Source organism: Bemisia tabaci, chromosome 4, assembly GCF_918797505.1.
Source record: "Bemisia tabaci chromosome 4, PGI_BMITA_v3".
Taxonomy (NCBI): Eukaryota; Metazoa; Arthropoda; class Insecta; order Hemiptera; family Aleyrodidae; genus Bemisia; species Bemisia tabaci.
This window is the reverse complement of record NC_092796.1, coordinates 57,794,639-57,821,216: the sequence shown is the minus strand read 5'-3', so window position 1 is coordinate 57,821,216 and position 26,578 is coordinate 57,794,639. Positions and strand designations below refer to the sequence as shown.

Genomic DNA, 26,578 nt, shown 5'->3' with positions numbered 1-26,578 from the left:
CACTTATGCATAACTTATCCAGTTATTAAATAGTGTTGATTAAATTTTGAAATTTAGAAATTTAAAATTTCCCGCGTTCTTTTGCGCAACTGTTGACTGGTGAGTCTGTTCGGAGTTGCGAGGGCGGAAGGGGGGCGCAGCGCAAGTGTGATAAAAAAGTTCAGTAATCATAAACAAAACATGAGCTAAAATGGAAAAGTTTAAAGTTGCTCAATTTTCCGATTTGACAATTCGCAAGTTAATTTCAAAGGATAGTTTTTAAGTGTTAGAATGACTGTGTGTTCTTTTAGATCCGTGATAATCGCTTTATTCGTGTAGTTTTGATTCTTATCAGCAGGCTATCATGTTCCACACCAAATGTGGAGAAAAAGTTATCCTCAGCAACAATAATCGCACTGCCAGCCGAAATAACTCTGAATTCAATCATGGTGTCGTATTTAGTAGCACTCCATTGGTTGAAAATCAACTTTTCAGAGTCAGAATAGATAAGAAGGTAATTTCACTTCACTCCACTAAGCGAATGAAAGGAAGTCCATACGTCTCAATTGAAGATACTCGAGGGCAAACATTCATTTCATTATACTTTCTAAGTTAAGATCAGGGTACACCAAAAGCCAGTAAACAATATTCGTTTCCACCGTAAATGGTTCAATTCACAGTGTGGTCGTTAATCAGAGAGTCGCAAAACTATAGCATCCAGAGTGCCGATTCTAATTTTTGTACAACGAATTCTGAGACCACTAAGCCGGAGCAACTGTATTAATATCCTTTCTGAACGTAAATAAATCATTCATTTTTGGAGTCAAATTGTCTTTGCTGCTGATACAAGTGCTTTTGGAATTGCTGTATCAGGTAGTTGTGATTGCCCAGGTGTGACAAAGTTTACACATCTGATGTCTTCGTCACCAATATTCAGTGCCATTCAATCATCTGAAAGTAATCTAAATTGGGCAGACAATTTGGATGGTGATTGCCTCCTGTCTACAGACACTTCTATCATAGTCGACTAATATTAATTGACGGAGGGCGATATTGCTGTTGCACATCGATAGGTACCCATATTGGCCGCCTCTGTAATTATGATGGTCAAAAGCCACAACTGCCCACTTATCTGATCTGAGTTATATTGATTCCAAAAAGTTGTGCGCCTAATTAGTTGCTCCACTCACTGATGAGACAAAAGATCCCTCAGTTTGAATTCCTGCCTCCAATATCCTCGAAATCATGAGGGTAGTAGATCTTCTTTGCCTCCCAGTAAATTGGCTTACTAATCTGGCTAGAGGTCTATTTAAGGGTTGTCACACAGTGGTTGTAAAATAATTCAGTAAGCCGCAACTAGCCTTGGAGTTATTATCATTCAATGCTCAATTGATTTATGTATTTTTTTGTTGAGTATACACCTACCACGAATATAAATTACTTTATAACAGAATTGACCAAAAAAGTTTGTTTTATTTTTTTCTTCATAGACTAACTCTTGTCGGGGAAGTGTAATAATTGGTGTGACTGGAGCCATTTCAGAACTTACTTCTGTTCCTGCCAATGCTATAGATCTACAAAGGAACACTTGGGTAAATTATACTTTTATATACCATTTTCTCTCATAGCTGAAGCCTCACTTTAGCACCTATTCAAAGATGCCTGTGACTTCAAGTTAATCACATCATGTTGATGACAACCATGGTGGTCATCCTAACAAAAAGGTGTTGTAACCCATGGATAATGGAACCCTTTGGTAAAACCCTCTAAATTGAGAATACCATGAATAAAGCCTGTTTCAGATAACTTTGCCTCTTCCTCTGTATGCACGGGATAGGAAATTCCCTATTCTTTACATGCTGTGAATGTTGAACTTTGCTTGTAATGTTTTCCTTGTAGTTGTTTATGTTTATACTTGTCAGTGTCATATGCATGAGCTTGACTCTTGCTTGTTTTCTTTTCCGAATAAACTGCACTCGGTTACAGCATCTCATGGAGTTACAGTCTCTTATCCCTTTCCTACTGACAGTGAAAAGGACAAAGTTATCTGAAACGGTTCATGAACAGGGCATGGGGTTCAAAAATGAGCAGTCCAGGTTGGTAATGCAAAAATTGTGCATTACTGACTCTCAAAACTGGGGATAATTTGAATGAAATATTAATGGAAAAATGAGCTAGGTAGGATAAAAAAAAAAAATGAAGTCATCCTTAAAAAACGATCCTAGAGAATCAGTGGCTCTTAAATCTAAAACACCAAGAACCCATTGCACCTCAGATTGTTATGACCAACAGAAGATTTAACTTGTCAGTCAAAATGCCTTAATAAAGTTAAAGAGAAACCAATGAAATAATAGGAGCTAATAGGAAGCGCAAGTATTCACTTGAGGCTATATTTTCATGGGAACTCTAAACCGTGTATAACCCATAGTCCTTACTGATCTTAACTCTCTTGACATAAGCAGAGGATTTACAAACATAAAATGAAAACTTCAGAGAAAAAACCCTTGTAAAATTCCATTTCGCCTCTTAGTTTGTCTCAGACAAAATTAGAAGACTTTCAGGGAGAACCGTTCCCTATGTCCAAAGGTTATGCAGCTGCTATGAGTACGAAGTGAATTTTTTAACAATTTTTGATAATTTCTATTACATACCTTATTGTGTTCACTATCTGACTTTGACTCCTATGAGTGGAATTCTTTTAGTATCTCCGTATTGCAGCAAAAAAATGTGTTAAAAAATTTTTGAGTTGTTTTTCTCTTAATTTTGTGGTCTCTAGATCTTATGGGACTCGTTCATATTCCATAATGGAGATTGTGTTTCCGATTCATACACTGGTGATCTCAATGATGTTAATGAAGGAGACCTGGTTGGCGTTATGGTTACTTCAACTGTGAGTTTTCTGTAAATTGCATTTAGTATGTACTCACACATATTCCTGCTTGAAATTTAAAGAACCTGTACAATTAATACGTATTATGTTCGAGGAGATATTGAATGATGTTATATGTATCGATTATAAATGAACTGTTTTCAAAGTACAGATTTGAAGATGTGTGTACACAAGATGAACATAAGAACAAAAATACATGAAGAGCATTTGAAAGTAGCCAATACATAACAATTAAGATAAAGAGCTTTTTGGATAACTTTTGCAGTCCTGCTCAGAGAATCTACCTTTAAGGCCCATCAATAAGTCAATATGCCAAGGAAATGATTATTTCATTAGTTTGATTTTCTTAAAAATTTACGAATATCTAGGAGTCTTGGAGGCTAGTTAAAGATTTAGGGTGAATTAAAGCTTTAATGTGTTGCCAAAAGCTAATTTCATTTTTACTTCAATTCTAATTTTGTGATCTTTATTTGTAGAGAGACCTTGTGTTCTATATAAATGGTGTGCCACAAGGGATTGCTGCATCAAACCTCCCTCTTGGGCTGTATGCAGTTGTGGACCTTTTCACCAAAGCCGCACAAATTACCGCCCTTCCTGTCTCTAACTACTGGGTCGAAGAGTTCGACCTGGATCGTGAGTTTTTAGAATCTCCCGTTGACGAGCTGATGACACCTGTTACAGCAACTAATGATCTGGTCACTAACTTAGATATTAAAATGACTATTCCGCAGTCAAGTTCCCTCAATCAGCTCACAAGGCAACGAGCCAACGATAGACTAAGGTATGAAAAGTTTTTTTCTCTCCCTTGTTTAAGGAAAAATATAATGTAAATTGAAAATGATACTTTTTTGCATTGAATATTTATGATGTAAAAAAATCCGTAGTTTTAAGAAAAAATTGAGAGAAAAGATTGATAGAAAGTTGACTAACTATTCATCACAGGATACAACTAAGTCACTCTCATAAGAATCATGAACTATTGTTGTTCTTGTTGTCATGCCAAACTGCACTGACTTGGTTTAAAGAGGAAAATTTTTTAAAATATATGAACGTTTCAAATCCTCGTACAAGATAGAAAGATAATAGAACACACACAAAAGAACTTCAAGGACTAACTTATTAGACCCATCTATACCACAGGATATTTTATACCCCCTTAGAGAAGAGAGGTCACGGCTCTTAAATTATTTATCTTTCGGCAACGTTCATTTTGTCACAAAAAAATAAAGAAAGTAAGAAAATTTTCGGTTTTTATCGCCAAATTTTAATCATACTAAAACAGTAGGACATTTTCGACAGTCATAGGCTCATTCTCAGTTGCAAAAAACAACAAAGATTGATGAAAAATTAAGCGGTGACCTGATCTCAGTTTTTATAATGTAGTTAATGGAATATGGTAAACAGACAATCTGAGGCAGCACTTTGTTCGACGAACAGTATAAGGATGTGGTAATTGAAGCACACTAAATTTTTAACTGGACGTATTTCTGTGAAACAGAACCATGTGCATTAAGACATGAGCTCTGAGATTCACAAGAATACGCCCATAACAGGGCTCACGTCATAATGCACACAGTTCCGTTTAGCAGAAACACATCCAACTGTCCACCATTTTGATTGTACGTTGCAAAAAGGAACCAAGAACGTTCCAATGTCGCTGTGATAGTGAAACTTTTTTCACCTTGTAAGTATAAACTGATCATCTAAACAAAAGCTTTACTCCTAACAAATTATAAATTCAAAGCAAAAATTGCCTTTGTAAATATAATTTTTCGCGTGATTTTAGTAATTTTATTGCAATGAATGTAAGTTGTACGATCCTAGCAACATTGGAATGTTCTTGGCTCTTTTTTGCAAAATGCAATCCATTTTAAAATAGCATTATCCAGAAACTTGCGGTTTGCATAAAAAATTATCTTTTGCTGAGGTTCGTTTTTAGGTTGGTGTCCTCTCAAGAGCCCTAAAAGTTGAATAATTCAGAAAGTTATCCTCGACAGCCTGAGATCATGAAGCTTTTCCCTCAAGCGCTTTAGGAGAGAAATTACAAGAAACTTTGCTTAATTTTTGGATATCTCTGTACCTTGCCATTTTTTTCTGTCCAGATTTCACTCAAAAACTGGTTCGCTCGTAAAATTATCCTTCAATAAAAGAACGGCTGAAAGATTGCGTCCATTTGATGACTTCAATAATGGTGTTGTCATGACTCATCGGCCCCTTGAAAATGATGAGTTATTCGAGGTAAATTTTCTTTTTCGTGGAGTGCATCCTTGATCAGGGAGACATTAACAGCAGACATTTCTTCTAAAGTAAAGAAGAAACTAAAGAAAAAACCTTCTACTGTATACATTTCTTAAGTCATAAACTAAAATTAACAGGCTGTAGGAGATGTATTCACTGTTAATGTGTAAAATGCCGCAACAGAAGGGTTGCAAGTTTTGGTTGTCCATCTTTTTTTGCTTTTTGCTTGTTGAAAATATTGGATGTAAGTTTTTAGTAGCATCAAAACACCAGGTGTAAAGTTGTAAATTAAGTCTGCATTGTATACTTCTGATAAGTAAGATCAACTGAAAATAATTATTTGATGAAGTTTATGTAAGGTTTTACGCATACTAGATCTAAAGTGAATAAAGCCAAGCTATCACTTTTTTCATAAGCTATGACATATAACTATGCGCAATAGCATAGCGCTAACAAGTATGTAGTTAAGCAGCGGGGGATGCTATCCAACTGGATGAGAAGATGATAAAGAAGCTGTATGTAATATTTAGGATTTTAATAAACTCTGCCAACAAAAACAAAAACCACACAAACACATCATATCATCCTCTTGGTTATGTTTTCCACTTAAAATCAGACTTTAGTTGTGTAAACTTTCTGTAACATTGGAACAGTCATCTTCCAGGGAGAATATTTTGTTGACCAAGTGAATTTTATTTTGCTCACAGATAAGAATAGACAAACTCGTAGACAAATGGTCTGGAAGTATAGAAGTCGGGGTCACAACGCATTTTCCACATGCCCTCGACTTTCCTGCCACAATGACAAACCTTCGTTCAGGGACTATCATGATGTCTGGTTGTGGAATTTTAACTAATGGTAAAGGAACTCGGCGTGAATATGGTGAATTTAATCTGGATGATTTGCGAGTAAGTTTTTTCTTGTCTTGTGCCCTAAACAGCATCATTCATTTATTTTATTTATTTATTCTAGTTTTTAATCTGAATTTTAAAAGAGCGAAACACAAGGATCTTTTTTGTGTACCAATTTAAACAGTGAGAATTCTGAAAAATTGGCAGCACTGTTTTTCCTCCAGACATATCCGTCATGATTTATTGGTTCCAGGTAGAAAAGCCTGTATCAATACTAATGGATTGTTTCACTTGCATTTGTGTAAACGGGACTCAGTGTTGCCAATTCGCAAGAACTGCCAAAATTTACATTAGAAGATCCTAGATGAATCGTCAGTTTGTTTTTTAATGCATAAAGTACTCCTTAATTTTTTGAGACTGTAAATATGTGAATGGTAACATCTAATAATTTCTGAAAAGTTCTTGGTAAGGGCCGTTTTTAGGTTTGTTAACATAATTCAAATGATCGTTTGTTCTGATGTAAAGTTAAAATTTTCCAGCCCTTCTCTGCATGTCTCTCAGAAAACTAAATAGCACTAAGCTACAGCTCTTTAAAGTTTAAAGAAAATATTGTGCATATCTAAATTAAAATTCCTCTTTATGTGTCTCCATTATTTATCGAGTTTTATGAATCTGAGGGTGTTCTCTTATTCTAGATTGGCGATCGAATTGCGATGATGCGAAAATCTGATGGCACCCTTCACTACTTCATCAATGGTCTTGATCAAGGAGTGGCAGCCAGAATTGTGCCCCCATATTGTTATGGAGTGGTTGATCTTTACGGAAGGACTGTGAAAGTGAGTTCTAAGTTTGAATCAATCTGCAAAAAACAATGCGAATTAGGAAAAAGAAAGAGAAAAAAGTTAATTTATTTCTTTCTCAGTAGTAGACTTGTTTTAATTAAAAATGGAATCTGAAGATACTGTGAAACGTTGCAAGTGCCCTAATCTTTCAAAAAATAATCGAAAGTAAGGTTGGGACAGATCCTACATCAATATATTTGAAAGGTATATTGACGGTGAAATTACCAGACCACGTATCTTGGATGCGGTGTTAAAAAATCTCTACTCCCATTTTATTTTTTTAAAAAGAACAAATTTATATAATTTTTTTAAATTTTCACAGAGTTTTCTCCGCTCAAAGAAGGATAATAACGGACGTTTTCTAGAATTGACGTCGAGTAGTTTTCCATTTAAAAAATGAAGTTTGACCGGAAGTCTACAAAGTCGCAAATCGAGATATGTCTGGTAGTTTCACTGTCCATATGCGCAAAATTATTTGCTCATGGTGGATGTTTCTGAGACTGAAAACGCCCAATCTGTAGGTAATACCCAACTTATTCATCTATTACCTAAGCATGGACCAATTGCGATGTGTTTGTTGGTACGGTAATAAACAGATAAGACAACGGTTCATTGGTAAGGAAAAATAACGTCATCCTAAAAAATTAGCTGTTCCAGGAATCAGCCAAGGTGTAAAATAAAAGGTTTTAATGTTTTTTTTTGCGTTTTGGTGTTTTTGAGGACAAATTCAAGTTTAAGTCAACGAAACTATGTCATGTGATATATTTACACACTGTGTCTCACTGGAAGGGCTCAACATTTTGAAAAGTGATAAGACAGTACCTTTAGATTGAATTTGTCAAATCTTGAAAATATTTACTTCTAGCAAACTTGCAATTATTTTCTGTACGATTTTTTTCCACAGAGACCTTGATTTTTTGTCTACCTATGTGTAGGGGTGTTCAAACGAATTCTTGCCGGAACACTATCGATATCGTTAACAACCGGCCTTATCAGATTTTTGAGAGCTCGCACTCAATGCATTGTTGCCTCGTGCGTTGGTTTATCAGATTGCCTGGCACGGCGGCGCATGAAATAGATGTACAAATGGCAACAGCTTATTTTCGTCAGCTCCGAAAATTCTGATCGCTATCGGCAAGAGCACTGTTATCGTAACTTTTTCTTAACGGAACTGTTTCGGTAGCTTACCAACAACCGATAGAACAGCCCTACCCATCTGTGCCTATTGTTACCAAAAATAATTAATTGCTCAAACTATATTGACCGTGTTAAACAGAAAGGAACCAAGCCACATCAGCTATTCCCAAATTTAATCGGTCAATTTAATTTTTTACATAAAAAAACGGTTGTGCGGATTTTTGTGCAAATTTCAGTGAATATTCTCCATCATACCAAGCAAATTCCTTCAAATTTTCATAGGAATCTGCGCAGACGTTCTCTCGTAAAAACTGATATCTCCCTGTTAAATTTTGCAATAGCTGATGTGGCTTGGTTCCTTTTTGTTTAACGCGGTCCATATTATCATCATCCTTTTAGTTTAAGTATAACCTCTGAAATGCTTAGATCAATGTGAAAATTTTTAATATAAATCTGTTTATATATTTTTTTTTTTTCAAACATCAGGTAACGATAGTTGATCGTGATGAACGAGAGGAGCAAAATCTCATCACCCGGAGGAATACAGCCCTCATGGACCAACAGCCAGGCCAATCATCTAACGGTAATTCTTACTCATTGTTTAGTTATTAATAATAAATTTTCTGGATGATTCCCTCCTTTATTATGCACTTAATAATCTCCGTTTCTCAAAGCATTCCTGGTCACTCAGGGTCAGTAATCTTCAAAATTCATTTGAAGGAAATTTTAAAAACAGTCATCAAAATTAAATCATACTGGGTGTCCAAGTATTGTTGAGATTTTTATATGTATGCCCTACATTTTTAATCCTAGAAACAAATCAATGGCGAAACATCCAAACTGTGTATCTCAATTTGCGACGTTGCAGACTTCCTGTCGTATTTTATATTTTAAATGGGAAAGCGATCAACAGCAGTTCTTAAAAACTGCTGTGCTCTTCCTCTCTGTGTAAAGGAATTTCTCTTTAAACTTGAAGGAAGGATTTTGAGTTTTTTGCTTTAAAAATGAAATAGGAGCTGAGATTTAAAAACACTAAAAATGAGATATGTGGATTTTGCCAGTTAAATGTGCATGGACCCTAACTGATTGCTTTTAATTCAATACCTGTCTTATTTTGATATACTTTTTGAATTCTATATTCTTTAGATTTCCCTGAAGAAGATAATGCAGACAGACTGATGCTTCATTCTGTGTGTGGTGCTCATGCAAGTGTCATCAGTAATAATCGCACAGCCTTGCGGCCCAAGTATGTGTTGCTGCCTCTAATTTTTCATTATAATTTGAATTTCATCATGAGTCAGTGGCCCCTACTTTTTTTACTATTTTCTAGAAGTACAGACGGAACTGAGCTCACTAGAAATTTTTCAGATTTTTTTAACCTTTAATGACAAAAAAAGGGCCTGTGAAAATGCCAAAATGGGGACCTGCTTGAAATTATATTTTTATCAGGTGCTGGTGGCGTAGCTAGGTAGGGCAAACAGCTTTTGCTGATTGGCTAAACCCATATTCAGGCATCACTTTGATACATCTACTTGACTGTCGGATTTTGATTGGCTTTTCCTTCCTGTAAAAATGATTTTTGAACTTTTTAATGAACTTTTTGCGTTTTGCACGAAATTTTGCACTTGAAAAACTACACCATGACCCTGCAAAAATTCCTCTCCACCGACCCATTATTGTAACATGAATATCACAACCAGCCTCTTACTCACAGCTACATTTCCTCCTGTTCTACGGATTCAATGAAAGCTCAGTAATATTCTCTTTTGTGAAAGTAACACGTTTAATTATTTCAATTTCCATATGTATTGCAAAATCTTTTTAGATTGTAATAGGTTGTCTTAAAGGAAATCATTTAACTACATTGTATTCAAACTTAGAAATGTTTCTATTTTTACAGTGCATTAGAGGATTTTAACGATGCTGTTGTTCTCACTCATCGTCCTTTGAAACCAGATGAACTATTTGAAGTCCAACTCGACAAAATGGTCACGAAATGGGCTGGGACAATTGAAATAGGTGTCACCACTCATTCCCCTGAAGATTTAGAATACCCGTCCACTATGACAAATGTTAAGTAAGTAGTATGATGATTTAGCTCATTTTGTTATGAGATAACTGGATATTATGTCCAGGCTGATTTAAAATTAAATCATTAGATTTTCATCTCAGTATTTAGCTGTAAAGTTCAGAAAATGCTAGAGCATGGAAGTGCCCTCCAGCACTTTTTTGTGAAAGCAGTCAAGGTTCTTTTTGTTTTCTTTTCTAGTTTTTCACTGCGTTTTGTGAAGGGCACACAGTCAGCGCATTTAGTTTTGGAGGAAATATTTAAAAACTTTTTTTGTCTAAAACATTGTTTTTGTCGAACGAAAATTTTCAAGCGCATCTGCTTTGGTGAAAAAAACTGTCAAACGCAATAGTTTCTGTGAAAGAACAATGAAGCCTGATACCTCATGCACACTAAGTCCTACAGTCTTTTTTTGTGGAAAAGATATTCAGCACATTCTTTGACCAACTTTAAATCAAAGGGAAAAAAGAGCATTTTGTGTAAAATCAAAGAACTATCGAGAAGGTGCGTTCAAATGATTCTTACTGGTAAGCTATTGGTTCCATCTTATACCGATATGCCAAGTGCTCTGATTTGCTCTGATTCTGTCGGAAACCGCTAGCCTTATTGGAGTTGTGAGAGCCCTCGTTCAATGCATTATCGTCTTGTGTGTCAACGGATAGGACAGCCCTACTTCCTGAACCCCTGATTTAGCCCCTTTGGTTTTTTAAACTTTTAACCATAAATTCAATGCCTAGGTCTGGAACATGGATGATGACTGGAAATGGAGTGATGAGAAATGGAGTAACTATAATCGATGATTATGGACCAAACCTAGATCAGTTACAGGTAATTGTAATATTTTATATGAAGCCTCCTACCGTATTGCATGATTTCATTTCAGCAAATCTCCAATCCATTGGATTGCATTTTGCAAAAAGGTACCAGAAGAATTGCGATGATGCCAAGATTGTGCATTTTCATCCTTTGCAATAAAATTACTGAAACCATGAAAAAATATGAAATTTACATTGTAATTTTGACTTAAATTAACAGTTTTTAGCGAGTAAAATAGAAACTGTTAATCAGGTTTTTCTTCCAAGACAGAAGAAGTTGCACAATCTTAGTAACATTGCAGTGCTCCTGGTTCCTTTTTGCAAAATGCAATCCAATTCGAGTTTCTCCTATTCAGAGTGCACAATGGCACCTTTTTTTAAAATATTTATTTTGTCTTCTGTTTCTCTGTAAAAATTACATTTGCCGTCTATTTGAAGACGTTTTCAAGTGCTTATTTTGAAAGGGAAAGTGTGCAATGTATTCCACCCTGTAGATCTAGAGACAAAGATCAAACGCCATCATTGAAAACTTCTTGCAGTAAGAGATCACCCTCCAGAAATACCGTTGTCTCTTTTTTTCAGGTCGGAGATAGAGTTGGAGTGATCGTTAAAGAGAATGGAGCGTTACATTTCTTTGTAAATGGTGTGGATCTTGGCGAGGCTGCAACTAACATTCCAGTAGGAAAAGTGTATGGTGTCATTGACCTCTATGGTCAGGCTGCGCAGGCAACTATCGTTGACTATAACCTTCTTTGTTGCTGCTCATCTCCAGCACAAAGCTCTCCAAATGTCTTCGGGGAACATGTGTAAGTTTAGCCATTTTCGAACTGTGTTTCTTATCATTCAACTTATAATAGATTGAACCAGTGGATTTTTCTACAAATAGTGCAACTAATCAATACCAAGAACAATGGCCAAGGTGGGAGACCTTGTATCTCCGTTTACAACGTTGCCGACTTCCTGTCATACTTTCCAGTCCTTTCTTTGGTCTTTGGAGAAGTAAACTACCTAATTTCTTGAAAACTTACTCGATTTTTCTTCTCTGTCAGCAGAATATTCTGTATAAATTTCAAGCTATTAAGTTAGGCTGCTCCTCTTTGAAAAATAAAATAGGAGGGAGAATTTTGAAACACTGCAATGGAGATGCATCGTTTCGCACTTTGGCCATTGATAAGTATCAGCCTCGTAAAATCTTCATTACGTTTAATAAGCCTTCAAAGAATAACTGGACTGTTCTTTACTACCAATATTTCTGACTCATCCATGAAAGCACTTATCTGCATAGAGAAACTAATGAGACCTACGTTCTTTCTCTAATAAGCCAAAAACACTAGTCCCCGGTTACAAAAACAATGTCGCCAGGTTATTTGCTAAACCTTGGATATTTTAAATGATGATAAATGGGGAAAAGTGCGGAATTTTTAGCAATGGAAAATTTATCCCCCAAATGTTATAAGTGCCTCATGAGTGCTTTTGAAAAAAGTCGATTGAAAAAAGAAGGAAAGAAAAACTAGGACCTGTGTGAAAACGAAAAAATGACTCATCAGCTTTCCAAAATGGCAGATCACATCAGATTTCTTTTTAAATCAATCCATCTTTTTTTGTGGTTTTTCAGCGATCTCCATTTTCACTATCTACATGGGAAAAATGCCAGAGTCTCAAATGGTGGGCGCACTGCTTCAAGACCAAAAGCCCTACATGAATTCAATGAAGCTATCGTTATAAGCAACAGAACTTTGAAAGAAAATGAAATGTTTGCAGTAGTCATAGAAAAACTGGTAGACCGATGGTGTGGATCAATAGAAGCAGGTAATAACCTCAACATTTCCTTTCACAAATTGATACACAGTGCAATGTACGCATCAAAAGTGCCATGGCAAATATTCTGCCCTTCTTACCTTAGATTTTTGGGATAACCTCTCTAATTTTGCACATTTTTATGAAAAGGTAGAAGTTATGTGCTTGCTGATTGAAAATAAATACTTAAATTAGTAAGCTTTTGGCAATGTTCATGTGTTTTTCTCTAAAAAATTCAATCATTCAAAAGAAAAGAAATTTTCAATTTGTTGATTTCATCTAATCGACTGTGTTGTTTTATATATTCCATGTTTCTAACAAAATACTGCACGCATATAACTCTTTGAACTACTCTAAAGAAGTTTTCAGAGTCCTAATATGAGTCTTGTCCATAATTTTTACATCGTTGTTACAACTCACCTCAATCTTGACTTTATTCTTTCAGGTGTTACAGCCATTAGACCAGACGAATTAGAGTTGCCTGGGACCATGACTGATCTAGACCATGATACATGGATGCTATCGGGTAAAGAAATTACATTTTTTAACTGTTGGTCTCAATGATTTACGAAGTATATCAATGACTGAAATAAAAAAATGCATTCCTTCATTTAATTTGTTAAAGGAAAACTAAACAATTGTTTTTGTAAAAATTACTAAGAATTTTTTCATGTTATTAATTAAAAAATCACATGTATGCAAGGAGACATTCTGATACGTTTTCATTACAAAAATTGAAAAATAATTAGAGATGTTTAAACGTTACGATTGAGGTGTGCGGTTTTTTGTTCGTTCAGTCATCATCTTGTTTTTGCTAATGCCAGGCACTAACTGTCTTAATCCTCCTCACTGACTCAAACGACAAGGCAAAAATGCAACAGATGTACTATTCACGAAACTTAGATGTTTCATTGTTTATTTTAAATTTCTGTAGCAATGCTTACAGTGAATTTCATCAAAAGAGCTTAATCACCAATGGACAAAAATTTTTTAATACATTAATTTAACTGCCTCCTTTAGGTTTACATAACATCAACACTATCAGCTGATTCCAATGACACGCTTTAGTATCAACATGTAAATTATTCAGCATTAATTTATAATAATATTAGTGCATAATGGTTAAAGATTCGTTTCTTGCTTCTTTACTTGGGTCAAAATATTCCTCACTCGTTGGGAGTATTCTCTTACATAATTCAGCCTCGAAATGAACTTTGAATTTTGTCTTGAAACAAATGTGAATCTCTAAATTATGAAAAAATAGAATGAAACACCCGCTGTAATTCAGATTCGCTCAGAAGTTGTGTGCAAATTAATTGAAATGTTTTATTATCAAACCGGGTTTTGTAACCAGCTGAATTAAGGACAGTCAGTATTTAACTGAGTTTTTCTATAAATTTTATCCATTTTAGGTGCAACTGTGATGCAAGATGGCGTTATGTTCAGGCACAGTTACAAGCTTAATTTGGATTCGTTATCAGTAGGAGATGTGATCGGGATGATGCGCCATCCTGATACATCCTTGCACTTCTACCTGAATGGCATCGACCAAGGAGCAGCATGTTTTTCAGTTCCTCAGAATGTATATCCTGTCATTGATTTGTATGGACAATGTGCTCAGGTACCTTTTTGTTTTTGTGCTTCAATTTTGATTTTAAAAAAATTGCCCCATATATAAATAAATTAATTCCAGCTGTAGCAGTACTGAGAAATCTTATTATGTCAAACTGCAGTTGAGACGAAATCCAGTGTAAGTCGAAAATTTCTTTGGTCCCTTTACTCCGCAATAATTCGTGACTTTTGATATGCTTCAATAATTTTTTGAAAGTTAGAATTAAAATTTAAAAATTCACTAAAAAAAAATTTTAAATTTATAAAAAATCAATTATAAGTTACTTGAAATCGCTCACCTTGAATTTTTAGTCCTACTTCGTGCTATGGAGCAAAGCAGTTCAGACAGAAAGCCTCTTAAGTTCGAATTTGTCTTGGTCCCTTGTGAATTTTACCAAGCGAGATTTCACTGTATTCATATCAGGTGGCATACTTTGACAAAATATCCAGTATCTAAATCTAGGGCGTATCAAAGATCAGTATTTGATTTCAGTTACGCATGAAACCTGTTTTGGCCCAACTTTAAATTGTAATTTTATAATTAATCCTAAAATGAACACGAATGCATACTTCTGGTAACAACCCATCTGCTTTCCTGTCTTGCCAGGGACCAGTTCTATAGGACCCTGGACTCCCGTAAGAGTCAATGTAAAAATTCGTGAGCAGGTACTAGTGCTGCTATCTTGCGTAGGATCCTCGCAACTCACTGCTGTTATCAGTTGTTGGACTTCATTAAAATCCGTAGGATCGCGTATAACTGCAAAAAATCGAATTTTTCACCGTCCTATTGCATGCGGCGAGCCGTTCCTGGTTGAAAGGGGTCGAAAAACGCCAAAAATATACTTATTTTTCAAGAATTCAGCCGCCTTATGTGTTATTTTTCAATCTCCGGCTTAACCTCACTTTTGGACCGGGCGATGGATGAGTCGAGGTTCGGGGAAGGATCCTCTGAGTTGACTAGGATCCTACGCGAGAATGCGCTGCAATCACCCGCTCACAACAGAACGGCGTCCTATAGAACTCGTCCCTAGCAAGACTAGTATTAACTCTGTAAATTTTTCTAGGTATCAATTGTGAGTTTACCTGAAGGTCGACAAGATGCGGACTGCAATGATGCCGACACGTCATCACCATCTGTAGCCTCTCAGATTGGTGATACATTCACCCCTATCCTTAGAGAACCAGAAGTCAAAAAGAAGACCCACATTCCATCTCATTTAACTCACAGGTATCATCATGAATTACTGATTTATTGCCCTGGTGTAGGGAGGAGGAAATTCATCTCTTATTCTTAGGAAACTGTGACAATCTTTATGCAATCATGATGTAATAGATTATTGCAAAGTTTGTGCAGCCTCTTATGATGTTTTTATCTATTTCAGACTTTGTTTAGTGACTCATTGCGTCATTCAAATTACCTATTGACTTTATTTCCTCTTCGCCTTTCTTTCTACTTGCATGTTCCTCCAGCAGTATCTATTTCATACCAAAATTCTGAGTCAAATGTCTTCAAAACTCCAAATAGAATCTACAAAAGCACTCTGGAACCATAATTCAGAGTGATACAAAGAGTAAAATTTCCTCAAATTTTATCTTAAGACAATTCCCTCCAAAGGGTCTCTTTTTTCCTATTATCCTTTTCCCTTAAAAGTATGAGCATAAAGGCAGTATTTTTAAGCTGCATCATCTTCAATGCCTTTTGTGCAATAAAATATAAAATAGACATTTATGCCAAATGCAAGTTTAAACCGAAAACCATCAGAAAATTCAATGTCATTAAGAGAATCAGAAAACTACTGGGAAGAGTGGTCATAGATTAGGGAATCCTGAGTGCATCAAGGATTTTTCAATTTTATGAATCTAGCTTAAGAATAAATGAAAAACTTAATCGAATATGTCGGTTGGTAAAACCAGATGAATGTCAATTTTTTTGTGCAAAAAATCAGGAAATTTCATCAAAGATTAGGAAAAAATCAGAAAAATACAAAATGAATTTTTAGTAGACACTCTGAAGTAGAAGATTAGATTGCCAAACATGTAATTCTTCTTTCCTGTCTGGAAAGTTGTTTGTTTTGAAAATGTATCATGACTTCTCACGAACATTGCATTTAATTCCAGGTTGAGTGCATTGTGCAGTCAGCACATACAGCTCGATGTTAATAATACCGTGGCAACGCGAATTAGCCTAGGTAATTATGGCCTCGTATTCTCCAGTTGTCCTGTCATGAAGGATCAGGTGTTCACAATTCAAATAGATCAGTGTGATACGGCACTAGCGGGCTCACTCGCAATCGGAATAACAACAATGCAGCCTGCGGAGAAAACAGCTCTACCCTCCACCATTCACCAGCTCAAGCAGCCTGTATGGTTCTTGAAAGGTGAGCACTGCTTAAATCCTATCAGTATATGGATAAAAATGAGATTTTAAATTGTTGAGGGCTGTAGCTGAAGTCCTTTACCCCTACTGAAAGTTTTTTCCTAACCCAGAGTAATTATATAATGATTTGAATTAATTTGACACCTAGCCCACTGTTTTTGATCTTAAACATACAAATACTGGGAGATGAAGATTTTAGGTACTGCCAAAATATTGACTATTAGATTTTTCAATTTATAAAAATTGCAACAAATAGTCCAACCTGTACTTGGATTGTTAAAGCCAGTGATCAAAACTCACCTTTGAGTTTCAGGAGCCATGTGGCGCATCAAGCTCGATTTTTAGGGGCCAGATTGACTTCTTGCCACACTGGAAAAAAAAAACGCATTGAATCTAGAGTCCAGACTCTTAAAAACATTGACAAGAAAAAGTACGCTTGATTCGATCAGAATCTAGCTTAAATCAAGAACCAAGCCTCTTAATTTAAGCGGATTTCGTTTTGATTCAAGCAAAAATCTGATTGAATCAAGAGTATTTTTTCTTGTCAATGTTTTCAAGAGTCTGGACTCTAGATCCAATGTGTTTTTTTTTTCCAGTGCTATATATCAAGGCGCATTTAGTGAAAAGTTAGACGCAAGATGTTTTCGTTACAGTACTAGTAACTGTAACTTGGGGGAAATTTCGAAAAATCACCAAACAGAAAAATTAGGATTTTTTTTTTTGGAAGGGAGGGGCAATTTTTAGGGGTCATGTTGGTGCTGAGCCTTCATTTTTTAGGCGCCATGACCGATTTCTTGGGCGCATTTGGCGCAGTGGCGCCTGTGAGTTTCAAACACTGGCTAAAGCCAAGAAAGAAACCAGTTCAGTAATAGGCCAGTTCACCGATTTCATCAAAATATGTAACTGCTTCATTATGAGTTGCTGAATGTGGAACATAGTGCATTCTAGTCAGAAAATACAATATTTTTAGTTTTTGCTCATGATACTGTTCTTTTTAAAGTTAATTCATGCGAACGTTTGCCCCTCATTTTTTTGTCTTCACAGGAAGCGATATTTGGTATAACAACACGATTCTTCGAGAAAGGTATTGTCAAAGCTTGGATTGGGCAGAATCCGGTACTCTAGTCAGTTTAAAACTCTGTAGTAATCAAACTTTGCGATTTTATATCGACAATATTGACTGTGGTGTTGCGGTACAAAATATTCCAAAGGTAATTTCTCAACGTTGATTTTCAGTAGTTTATCAATTTGTGAATGTAACATAACCTAGGAAATTATAGAAACCAAAAGTATTCTTCTGAGGCTTTGCTCATCTTATGTACTTGCCAGTGGCATGGCGTGAATAATCGATTATCGATATCTTGCCATTTGAAGCTATGGTAAAGAATCTATTACTAAGGTGTTCGTTGCGAACACCCTGATAATCGATCTTTTTTCATAGGTTTGAGTGGCGTATCAATCGATGTATCGTAAAGCACGCCACGCCACTGGTACCTGTTGGCTTATTTGGACATATCTGTGCTAATTGGAACCATATCACAGGCAAGCCCTATGCATATTAATCCTTTTAGCCTAAATATGTCATTTTATTGTATGGCAGACTCATTTCTGCTCACATCAATAATCTTCTAAATGTATTGCCAATTTTTCATTTGTTAATTGTACTATAACCTAATTTTAAAAGTGCGAGTTTTTTTCTATTCACACGTTGTGTTTAAAAAAAAAGTTTAATTTGAGAGATGCGATGTACGTGCAACAATGGGAAGGCCCTGAAAACAGGTTTGAAAATTGAGAAGGCCATAAAAATAGGTTTTGAAGATCGGGAGGCAAGCCTGTGACAGCATGAGCATTGCAATCTTTTTTTTATTTTTTTGTGCAAAATTATAGCAATGTTCAAAATAAAGTAAAAAAAAAAGGAAAGAAAGGGAAAGCAAGGAAAAAGGAAAAAAATAAATTTGTATTATTCAATTTAATGTGGGGCTTGCCGTTAAAGATCCCAAAAGAAAATTACGTTGACCATGTCCCCATTTTTTTTTATTTACCCTTCTCTTTATATACTTTCTTGCAGGCATTATTTTATGCTATCGTGGACTTAAGTGGAAGAACTCTCTCTGTCAGCGTGATTAGCCAGTCTACTGATGTATTTCTCATGCGGCTAGCTTCTAGTAAAGCACAAATGGCTGATAGCTTGAAGTCAGATGAAAGCTCCTCGTGTCAAAGCGGTCCTGTTGTAGAAGTAACCGTTGCTGATATTCCAACCAGGTTTGTGCTTACAGAAGCTTTTTTATTTTCTTTATCATTTATTGCAATTCAAAGGTGGTTGAATTCTGGATGAATTTTCTGTTCCACAATGGTAACTGAAAAAGTAATTTTATCAATTTTTTCCTGTAGAAATTAGGGCCATTAGGCAGCGAATACTTCCTGAATTGAGTGCATCAAGAAGATTGGGTTTGACCCTTGTGACAAGAAGCTTCACAAATGAGATATGAAGAAGGCCCCTTCAAAACGGCCTGAACCTCCAATTTTTGCATAAATATTTAATAAAAAAGTTTGTTGATTGATAGAAAACCATGCTTCCAGGTACGTCAATAAAGAAGAATATCTGAAGAGTTATGCTGTCCTAGAATTTTTGCCTCAATTCAAGTGGAAATATATCTAATCATCACCTTTTGTTTTATTCTCTGGTTTTCTTTTTCTTATTATTTTATTTTTCTTTGAATTATGTAACTCGATGTTTTTGTTTTAAAGAAAGAATTATCAGGCTGATTTTTTTCTTGTTTATTTTCTTTCAGGGGAGGAACTGAAGAATGCTCCTTTGCCAATAAACTGGAAAGTGATATCAAAAAAATCTTCAGCGATGTAAGTTTTTCTCATCCCATCGTCAGAATTTTTTGTTTCATTTTACCCAGGATGACACATAACTCTTATAACTTCATTGTCTCTTTAAAAAACTAGGTATCCAGAACCTGTGAAACTTATGTTGCGAAGATTAATGAGAGTATACATTTTGAAAATCATGTTTTGTTGAAACTTAATAGGAGCTTCTGTCCATTTCTTGTATTGTTTTGGCTTTGAAAGGTTTTCTATCCTTTCTCAGAACTTTAGGTTCTCTTTAAGATGAAACTTCCTCCCCAGCATTCATGTTTCTTCAAAAATATTGTGTTTTTTATGTTACTCCGTCACCAAGTTTTAGCATTCAATAAAAATAAAGGACAAGGGACAGTGATGTTTCTGTCAGTGAATTTAAATTACTTTCTATTCCTGTTCTCGTTTTATCTTACATCTATAGCTCTAAATTTTGCAATTTGTTTGCTGCTTGTTACAAGGTTGGTATACATACAAGTACATTATGCCTTATTGGATATCGTGTCTTTTGATCTGTAAGTGGTAGATTTTTTACTGATCCGTAATTATCTCTTTCAGGACTGCTGGTTTTCTTTCAAGGAAATAACGGGCCAAAATATAGTGTTGATCAATGATGGCATCACAATAAAGCGTGAAACCAGTTACAATAATGGTGTTGTTGTGTGCAGTAAACCCCTGCCGCGATGCACTTTATTCCAGGTACAAGACCAAGTTTCCTGATTCGAATGGATAGAAATTAAAGAGTCATGATAGTTAAAAAATTTTTGAAGTACTTACAGGACTGAGTGTGCTAAAATAATTTTAAAAATACTTTTGCAGTACTACTTTTAAAAATTTTCCTCACTAATCTGACTAGTGAGTGAAATTTTTAATAGTAGTTTTTGAAAAGCATTGTTAAAATTATTAGAAAGTCACCTTACTGAGCTAAAGGAAAATATTTTGTATTCTTGAGCTGCTCTTGAAATCCTCAATATCCTGGCATCATGAACATCTTCCTCCCTCTTACGTTTTAGACAGAGCTATATTTTCTGAAACAAACTGTTCGTATAGTTCTACACATATTTAAAAATATGTAACTTCGCATGAACCCTTCAAAGAAAAGGAAGTAAACTTACAAGTCAATGAAAAAAGAAAAAAGCATGGCCATTTTATTTTGAAATTATTCTAAGCTGATCCCCATAATCAAGATAGCATGTAGCATGATTTTTTTTTTACCTTGGAATTTTTCTCTTTCATGTAGATGGTCCTTGAGTCTCTTAATCCTCGATGGGTATCCTCCATCATGCTAGGTGTCGTTAATGAGCCACAGTTTCCGGTACCACCTACAGCTTTAGGTTTCAAGAAAAATGCTTGGATTATTAGTGCTGATTCTGTTTTCCAAGATGGAGAAAAAGTAAGTTCGTCTTTTAAAAATTATGGCTGCATCCCAGTCCAAAAAACTGGTGTGATGCTTGCGGAACCCCTTAATGCCAGTCAATACAACTGGGATGGCAGACAATGTTCCAATATTTCCTCTTAAAATTTTGTTGAGATTTTAGTTTGTTGCGCAAGGAGTGAAACGCAGATATTTCAGGTGGAATCGTTGTTCAGATTTCACATTAGGAAAAATAAATAATATCCAAAAATTTTGAAAGCCGGATTTTTCTGTTTATGTAAAATATTTAAGACCATTATGCAGTGATCTAATCAAGAATTTTTTAGAGGAGCATAAATCTCCTGGATACCAGGGTGCAGTCAATTTTTTTGACAGTATAAAAATATAGAAATTCATAAAAAATCTGAAGAGGCCCTGTTTTTTTCTTCTTTTTTGTATTTTTTTTTGCTAACCTCTAATTCCATTTCAGATCAAGTCAAACTATGGACCGAATCTGGACAAACTTTCGGTAAAGCAGACGGTTGGAGTGATGGTAGATGCTGAATCTCAGTTAAGGTTATTTGTAAATGGTGTTGATCAGGGAGTTGCCGCCACAAACATCCCTTACAAGTGTCATGTTGTTATTGATCTCTATGGACAGTGTGATCAGGTAAGGCCATAATTCTTTAAATTAAATCTATTGGGCTGGCACTCTGTAGCTGAGAGCGCCAAAGTAGTTCCTTGCTAACTCAGCTTATGAGCCCACAAATTTCTTGCTGAAAGACTTTCAAAATTATTTCCTCAGTGTTCCTCAACCACACCTAATCAGTTCAATAATCCAGTCATTTCCTAGTCTAAATTATCAAGAAACATTACACAATATCTAAGTTAAGCACTTTTACAACCTTTTAACTCATAAATCTCTAAATTAAAGGACGGCTCTTTTGCTCTTGTTTCCAGATCTCAATCATCAACTCACCATTACACTTCAGTCAAATGAGTGCCCCAGTTGAAACCAAAATTGAGGAGCCCGAAAGTGTACCAGAAGAACTGAAACCTGTCGATGTTTGTGAAAAGGCTGACCTCGAAAGCCATGAGAAGGAGCAGTGCGACGAAAATTCTGATCAAGAGCTGTGTTGTGATGATCCAGCGCTTTCTAAAAGTGTCAAAACAAACGAGAATTGTCTTGTCGCCTCTGCCTCCTCTTTGACACTAAAAACTGAAAATTCTGATGATGAACTTGATCCTAAATCAATCGCATCAAATGAAAACCTGTCTTTGCAGCATCTTGAGCAGGTACAAAACGCAACACTATCGTGGCTATCAGCATCCCATTGTGATAAGAAAACGAGTCTCAATATTGCCAACACCTCTTTCGCTGAAGCGGGGAAATCGAGTGGAAAATCAACGGCAACAACTCCTGTTACATGCGGGAAGAGCGTAAATGTCACACGCTCATTCGATGACGGCTCTCCTGTGATGTCACCTGCAGCTGAAACTCCTCTCAAACCTCTCTCCAACTGTGATTACCTAAAGTTGTGTTTGCGGTTGAAAGCAACCCTTTGCTTACCAAGTTTCTACTTTCAAAGCGACACAGCAGCCGTTTGCTTTTGTTCTGATTGTTCACCAAGCTACAATTCACTGAAAGAGGAGCCACCACCTGGAACCGTCCCTTCTAATTGGTGCAAATTACCGCTTCACAAACTCACCTCACCATCAACTGTAGAAAAATTAAGCTGTGATAAGTGGCACATAGCCTATGCAAGCGCTTCATTAGGACAAATTCGCCAAGTCTTAGAGCAAGGAGAGCTTTTTGATCCTTGTGAGTATTTTTTTCTAACCAAACTATTCACACTTAAATCAAAATTTATTTTGAAACCACCCATAAGATAGAAGTTAGTCGCATTTTCTCTCTTCTGATACAATTCAAATTTTACTCTCATGTCTCCAAATTTTGTTCAAATATAGTTTGGCTTCTACCTTTATTCCCTCTATGTCTGTTTTACCTGGTAAGTGGGATGAAAGACAAACAGGCTTTCCAGTAAAGATCTGAAGATTTATCCATTGCCATAACTTTTTGCGCATTTTCGCCTAGCACAGTTTTCCCCCAAAAAGTTTTTACGATATCTTTTTTTCGAAGCAATGTTGCCACGTGTGCAGTTGTTATGTGCGGCTCTCCTCAGGAATCGCGCTGTCATGCGATTTGCAAGGAGTATTTCAGCTCCATTGGGCCATTTTCAAAGACTCCAATCCAAGAACCTTATAAAAGCACCACTTTTTGTATGTTTGCGTTGTTTATTTCAGTGACCCTTTAATAGGATTTTTTTATCCTTTCAGGTGAAAATTTAGGCAGTTGTGATACTCATAGTGAATTTAAATGGAAGCAAAACGAATGTGATGCCTCTCAGATAATCTTATCTCCAACTTTAAAACACGTTGCGTCCCCTCTCATCAGTAAAAAGCATGAGTAAGTATGCAATTTGAAATATTACTTTCTTCATGCATTGTTGCGCTCTACTTTTGGGCAAATGAAACAATATGAAACAACATTAAGCAAGAAATAAAGACCACCAAAAATGTGGCCTAAATACTGTAAGCATCAGGGTAAAATAACAGTGCGGGATTGACACTATTCTGCAAGGAAACCGAAAAAAAAAAAAATTATCCCAAGACCACCAGAAAAGAGCTCAGGATGTTATTGTAATTTGAATTTATTTTTTCTTATTGTTTCTAATTTTTTCTAATTTTTTCCTTCAAAAGTTTCTATTATTTCTAGTTAAATGATAATTTGATTTTTTTTGAAGATTTACTGATACAAACTCACACTTGAATTTAAAAGTTTAAATTTCCTCTAAAAGTATGATCATATAAGTAAGACCTTGATTTGTCTGTTTCCAGATTCTGTGACCCAAAGACGAAAAAACTGTACCTAGCCCACGCTGCATTCCAAGTCCTTGTAAAACCAGGCTCATACAAGACCAATCCTTTGCCTGACACAGGGCTAAGCAAATCAATAGACTCGCTTTCGGATACTGACAGTGTCCAATGGCAGACCAAAGAACAAGGTGCTACATTGCTCACAGCATTATTGCTGAAGTTGGATCCTATTTAATTTAATTTTCTCTGAAAAAACTTAGAGTTCCTCTTCTTTTCTAAGGTTGTTAATAGCATTGTGGGCGACTAAGTGATAATCAGTTTAATTTAAAGTCAGTGCTGCTTGCCAACGGTAAAAAAGATGTGGAGAAAATGCCTCCACGAGCTATAGTGGAGGAAAAAGAGGAAGTGCTTGTAAGTCAAGAATTCGTACCAGCCGACTCCATTCGGTACACATAATAATCAACTAAGATGTTGCATCCAGTCTCTTTTATCAATGTTTCTCGAAAAGAAATTTTCGGGCTGAAAACGCGATTATCTGGCAATGGAGACTTTGCAGGTGTTGGAAATTTTGGGAATTTCATGTTTAAGATCAAACCACTGAGTGAACTGAGCAGTAGAATATCCTTGGTTTCTAAAATTAATTATTATTATAGCAGATATGACCAGATGACCTAATTTGTTAAAATACATTTGTTTAAATGGAAAACACAGTGTGATGACATTACAAGGCAGCATATTTTCTCTTTTAAGATCTATTTTTCTAAAATCTTCCATATCAGTAAAAAATTATGACGAATACTGCTTATGCAGCTCATTGAGCTCTCTCTGATGCAGCAATAAAACATCTTTGCGCAAATTCTCCATTGCATGGATACCCGCAGAAATCATATCAGGCTGGAGCCAGATATTCAGCCCAACTCTGGTTCCTAGTTGTAGAATAAATTTTAAGCTTTTTGTGAATCATACATTAGTTTCCAAGGTATTTACGATTAAAGCTGTACCCGGTGACTTCACATGACTTCGAAAGCTAACTTGCACTCACCTTTTGTCGTCGCTCTATGTTCATGACCTTCTCTATAAATGATTGTTTCGAATCGCACACATTTTTTCAAGAACGTACAGGCATGCCTCCCTTACATTTACTAACTTTTTATCGGTTACTATTACTGTTGGTTTTATGGCTTTATTCTCAATTATTAAAAGAATCCACAGACACATTTATTCATTTTAAAGGATTCTAATGGGTCCTCGAAACCTCAGGATCAACACAAGGCGCCTGCAACAACCATTTGTATCCACAAAAGGGATTTAGGAATCGGAGTAGGTCGGAGAATAAGGTGTCGAGAAATATGAATTGAGGAAATAACTAAAAAAGAGGGTGAAAAGAAACAATAGGATAGATGTAAAAGGATGAACTCGGGTGGAAAAATCAAAGATGCCTTGTTCAAGAGCATGACTCACTCAGAACAAGCGTGTACTTAAGACTGCAACTCAAGACTTGAGCTCTATTTGTCAATCACTTATATTATTACATGAAATTTTTTGCCAGTGTTGATCAATTCTTTTATATAATTAACAGAAAATTATAGACATTCATGGTTAATTTGATGATTTGACTCATTTTAAATTCAGTAAAAATACAATTATCTGGCCATTGGTGGCGGGTATATGCACTAAATATTGGAAACCGTGGCTAATTTAAGAGGCACAAATTAGTGTACAAAAGATGAACGAAAATATGAAAATTTTGCGATACTATCATAGAAAATGCAACAATGTATGTGCTTTGTTCTGTAACTGCATTTTATTCTTAATTGATGATTCTACTTGAGCACAGTCATGCCAAGCTGAAACTGGATAAAATCCTCTATGTCCATTGTTTAATTCATGTGGGAAACAAAGCCAATATTCAGAGTTCCTTTCACTGCTTCACTGTATGACAGGGAACCTCATGATTCTTGAATTTTTAAGTGTATATTTGTCCTGATAGATCTGATGACGGAATCTGATTATAAAACTGCCCTACAGCAAACTTACACTTTCTTTCCATTTTCATTTAATTCTAAGATTTCATACATGAATCATCCTCTGAGAGTAAAATTCTCCCTAAAAGCACACCTCCTGTTATTCCCTCCTGGCCCATTTTGCTTTTGTATTTTTGTTAACGCAAACATGACACAGCTCGATTTTTCTTTTTTTTCTCTGTTACCATTACTTTTAAGCTTGTTCCGTCTTGTTATGGAAAAACTTTTAGAAGCACAATTTTTTGTGAGGAGGGGAGGGGAGGACGAAGAGGAGAGCATTTTATCTGCTACTTTTGCTCCTCAGATCTGTGTTCTCATATGTAATTTATTGAAAGCTTTTTGCCTCAATGCCTCTGGTAAGCATGCAAGCAAGGGTTGAGAAAGAGATTTCTTTTTGTATGGCAGGAATCATATTCCTGAATTTATTATATCACTTTTTTAAAGCAAAAAGTGGAGAGTACTTTTGTTATTTTCTTTTTTTATTATTATTATTTTTAATTAACTCAAGTCAGAAAGATGAATGGCTCCAACATTGTATTTTAAAATTCAAATGTTCCTGTGCACATAGAAAACCTTTTTTCGTTGTATCAAATTTTAATAACTTTCATCGAACATCAGCACAATCTTGGAGAATCGTTCAAAGTTTTTACTTCTCAAAGTGTTGTATACTAAAAATAAGCTTTGTTCTTTTAAGCTTAGGCTCTTTCGTTTTAATTTTTATGTTTCGAGAATGCTCATTTGTTTGTTTATGATTTTAGTTTGTAAGTCGTCAGAATGAATGTTATCAATCCAGGAAGACTTGAAAAGTCCTTTCATGTGATAATTTTTTATAAATATAATGCCCTTCGCTAAA

General features: G+C 35.6%; 1 protein-coding gene across 1 annotated transcript; it reads left to right on the top strand.

Annotated features, from left to right (window-relative positions):
- The first annotated feature begins 156 nt into the window (after positions 1–156).
- Neurl4 (neuralized E3 ubiquitin protein ligase 4) lies at positions 157–26,578 on the top strand. Its single transcript, XM_019059379.2, has 26 exons — positions 157–493; positions 1,470–1,571; positions 2,756–2,869; positions 3,346–3,650; positions 4,972–5,107; positions 5,815–6,015; positions 6,654–6,794; positions 8,424–8,520; positions 9,084–9,183; positions 9,838–10,014; positions 10,743–10,833; positions 11,403–11,626; positions 12,436–12,629; positions 13,063–13,143; positions 14,030–14,238; positions 15,293–15,456; positions 16,347–16,606; positions 17,650–17,816; positions 18,674–18,867; positions 19,398–19,464; positions 20,029–20,169; positions 20,711–20,863; positions 21,315–21,494; positions 21,785–22,646; positions 23,162–23,291; positions 23,723–26,578. Exons 1-26 carry the CDS (start codon positions 344–346, stop codon positions 23,934–23,936), a joined length of 4,854 nt encoding a protein of 1,617 aa, XP_018914924.2. The 5' UTR covers positions 157–343; the 3' UTR covers positions 23,937–26,578.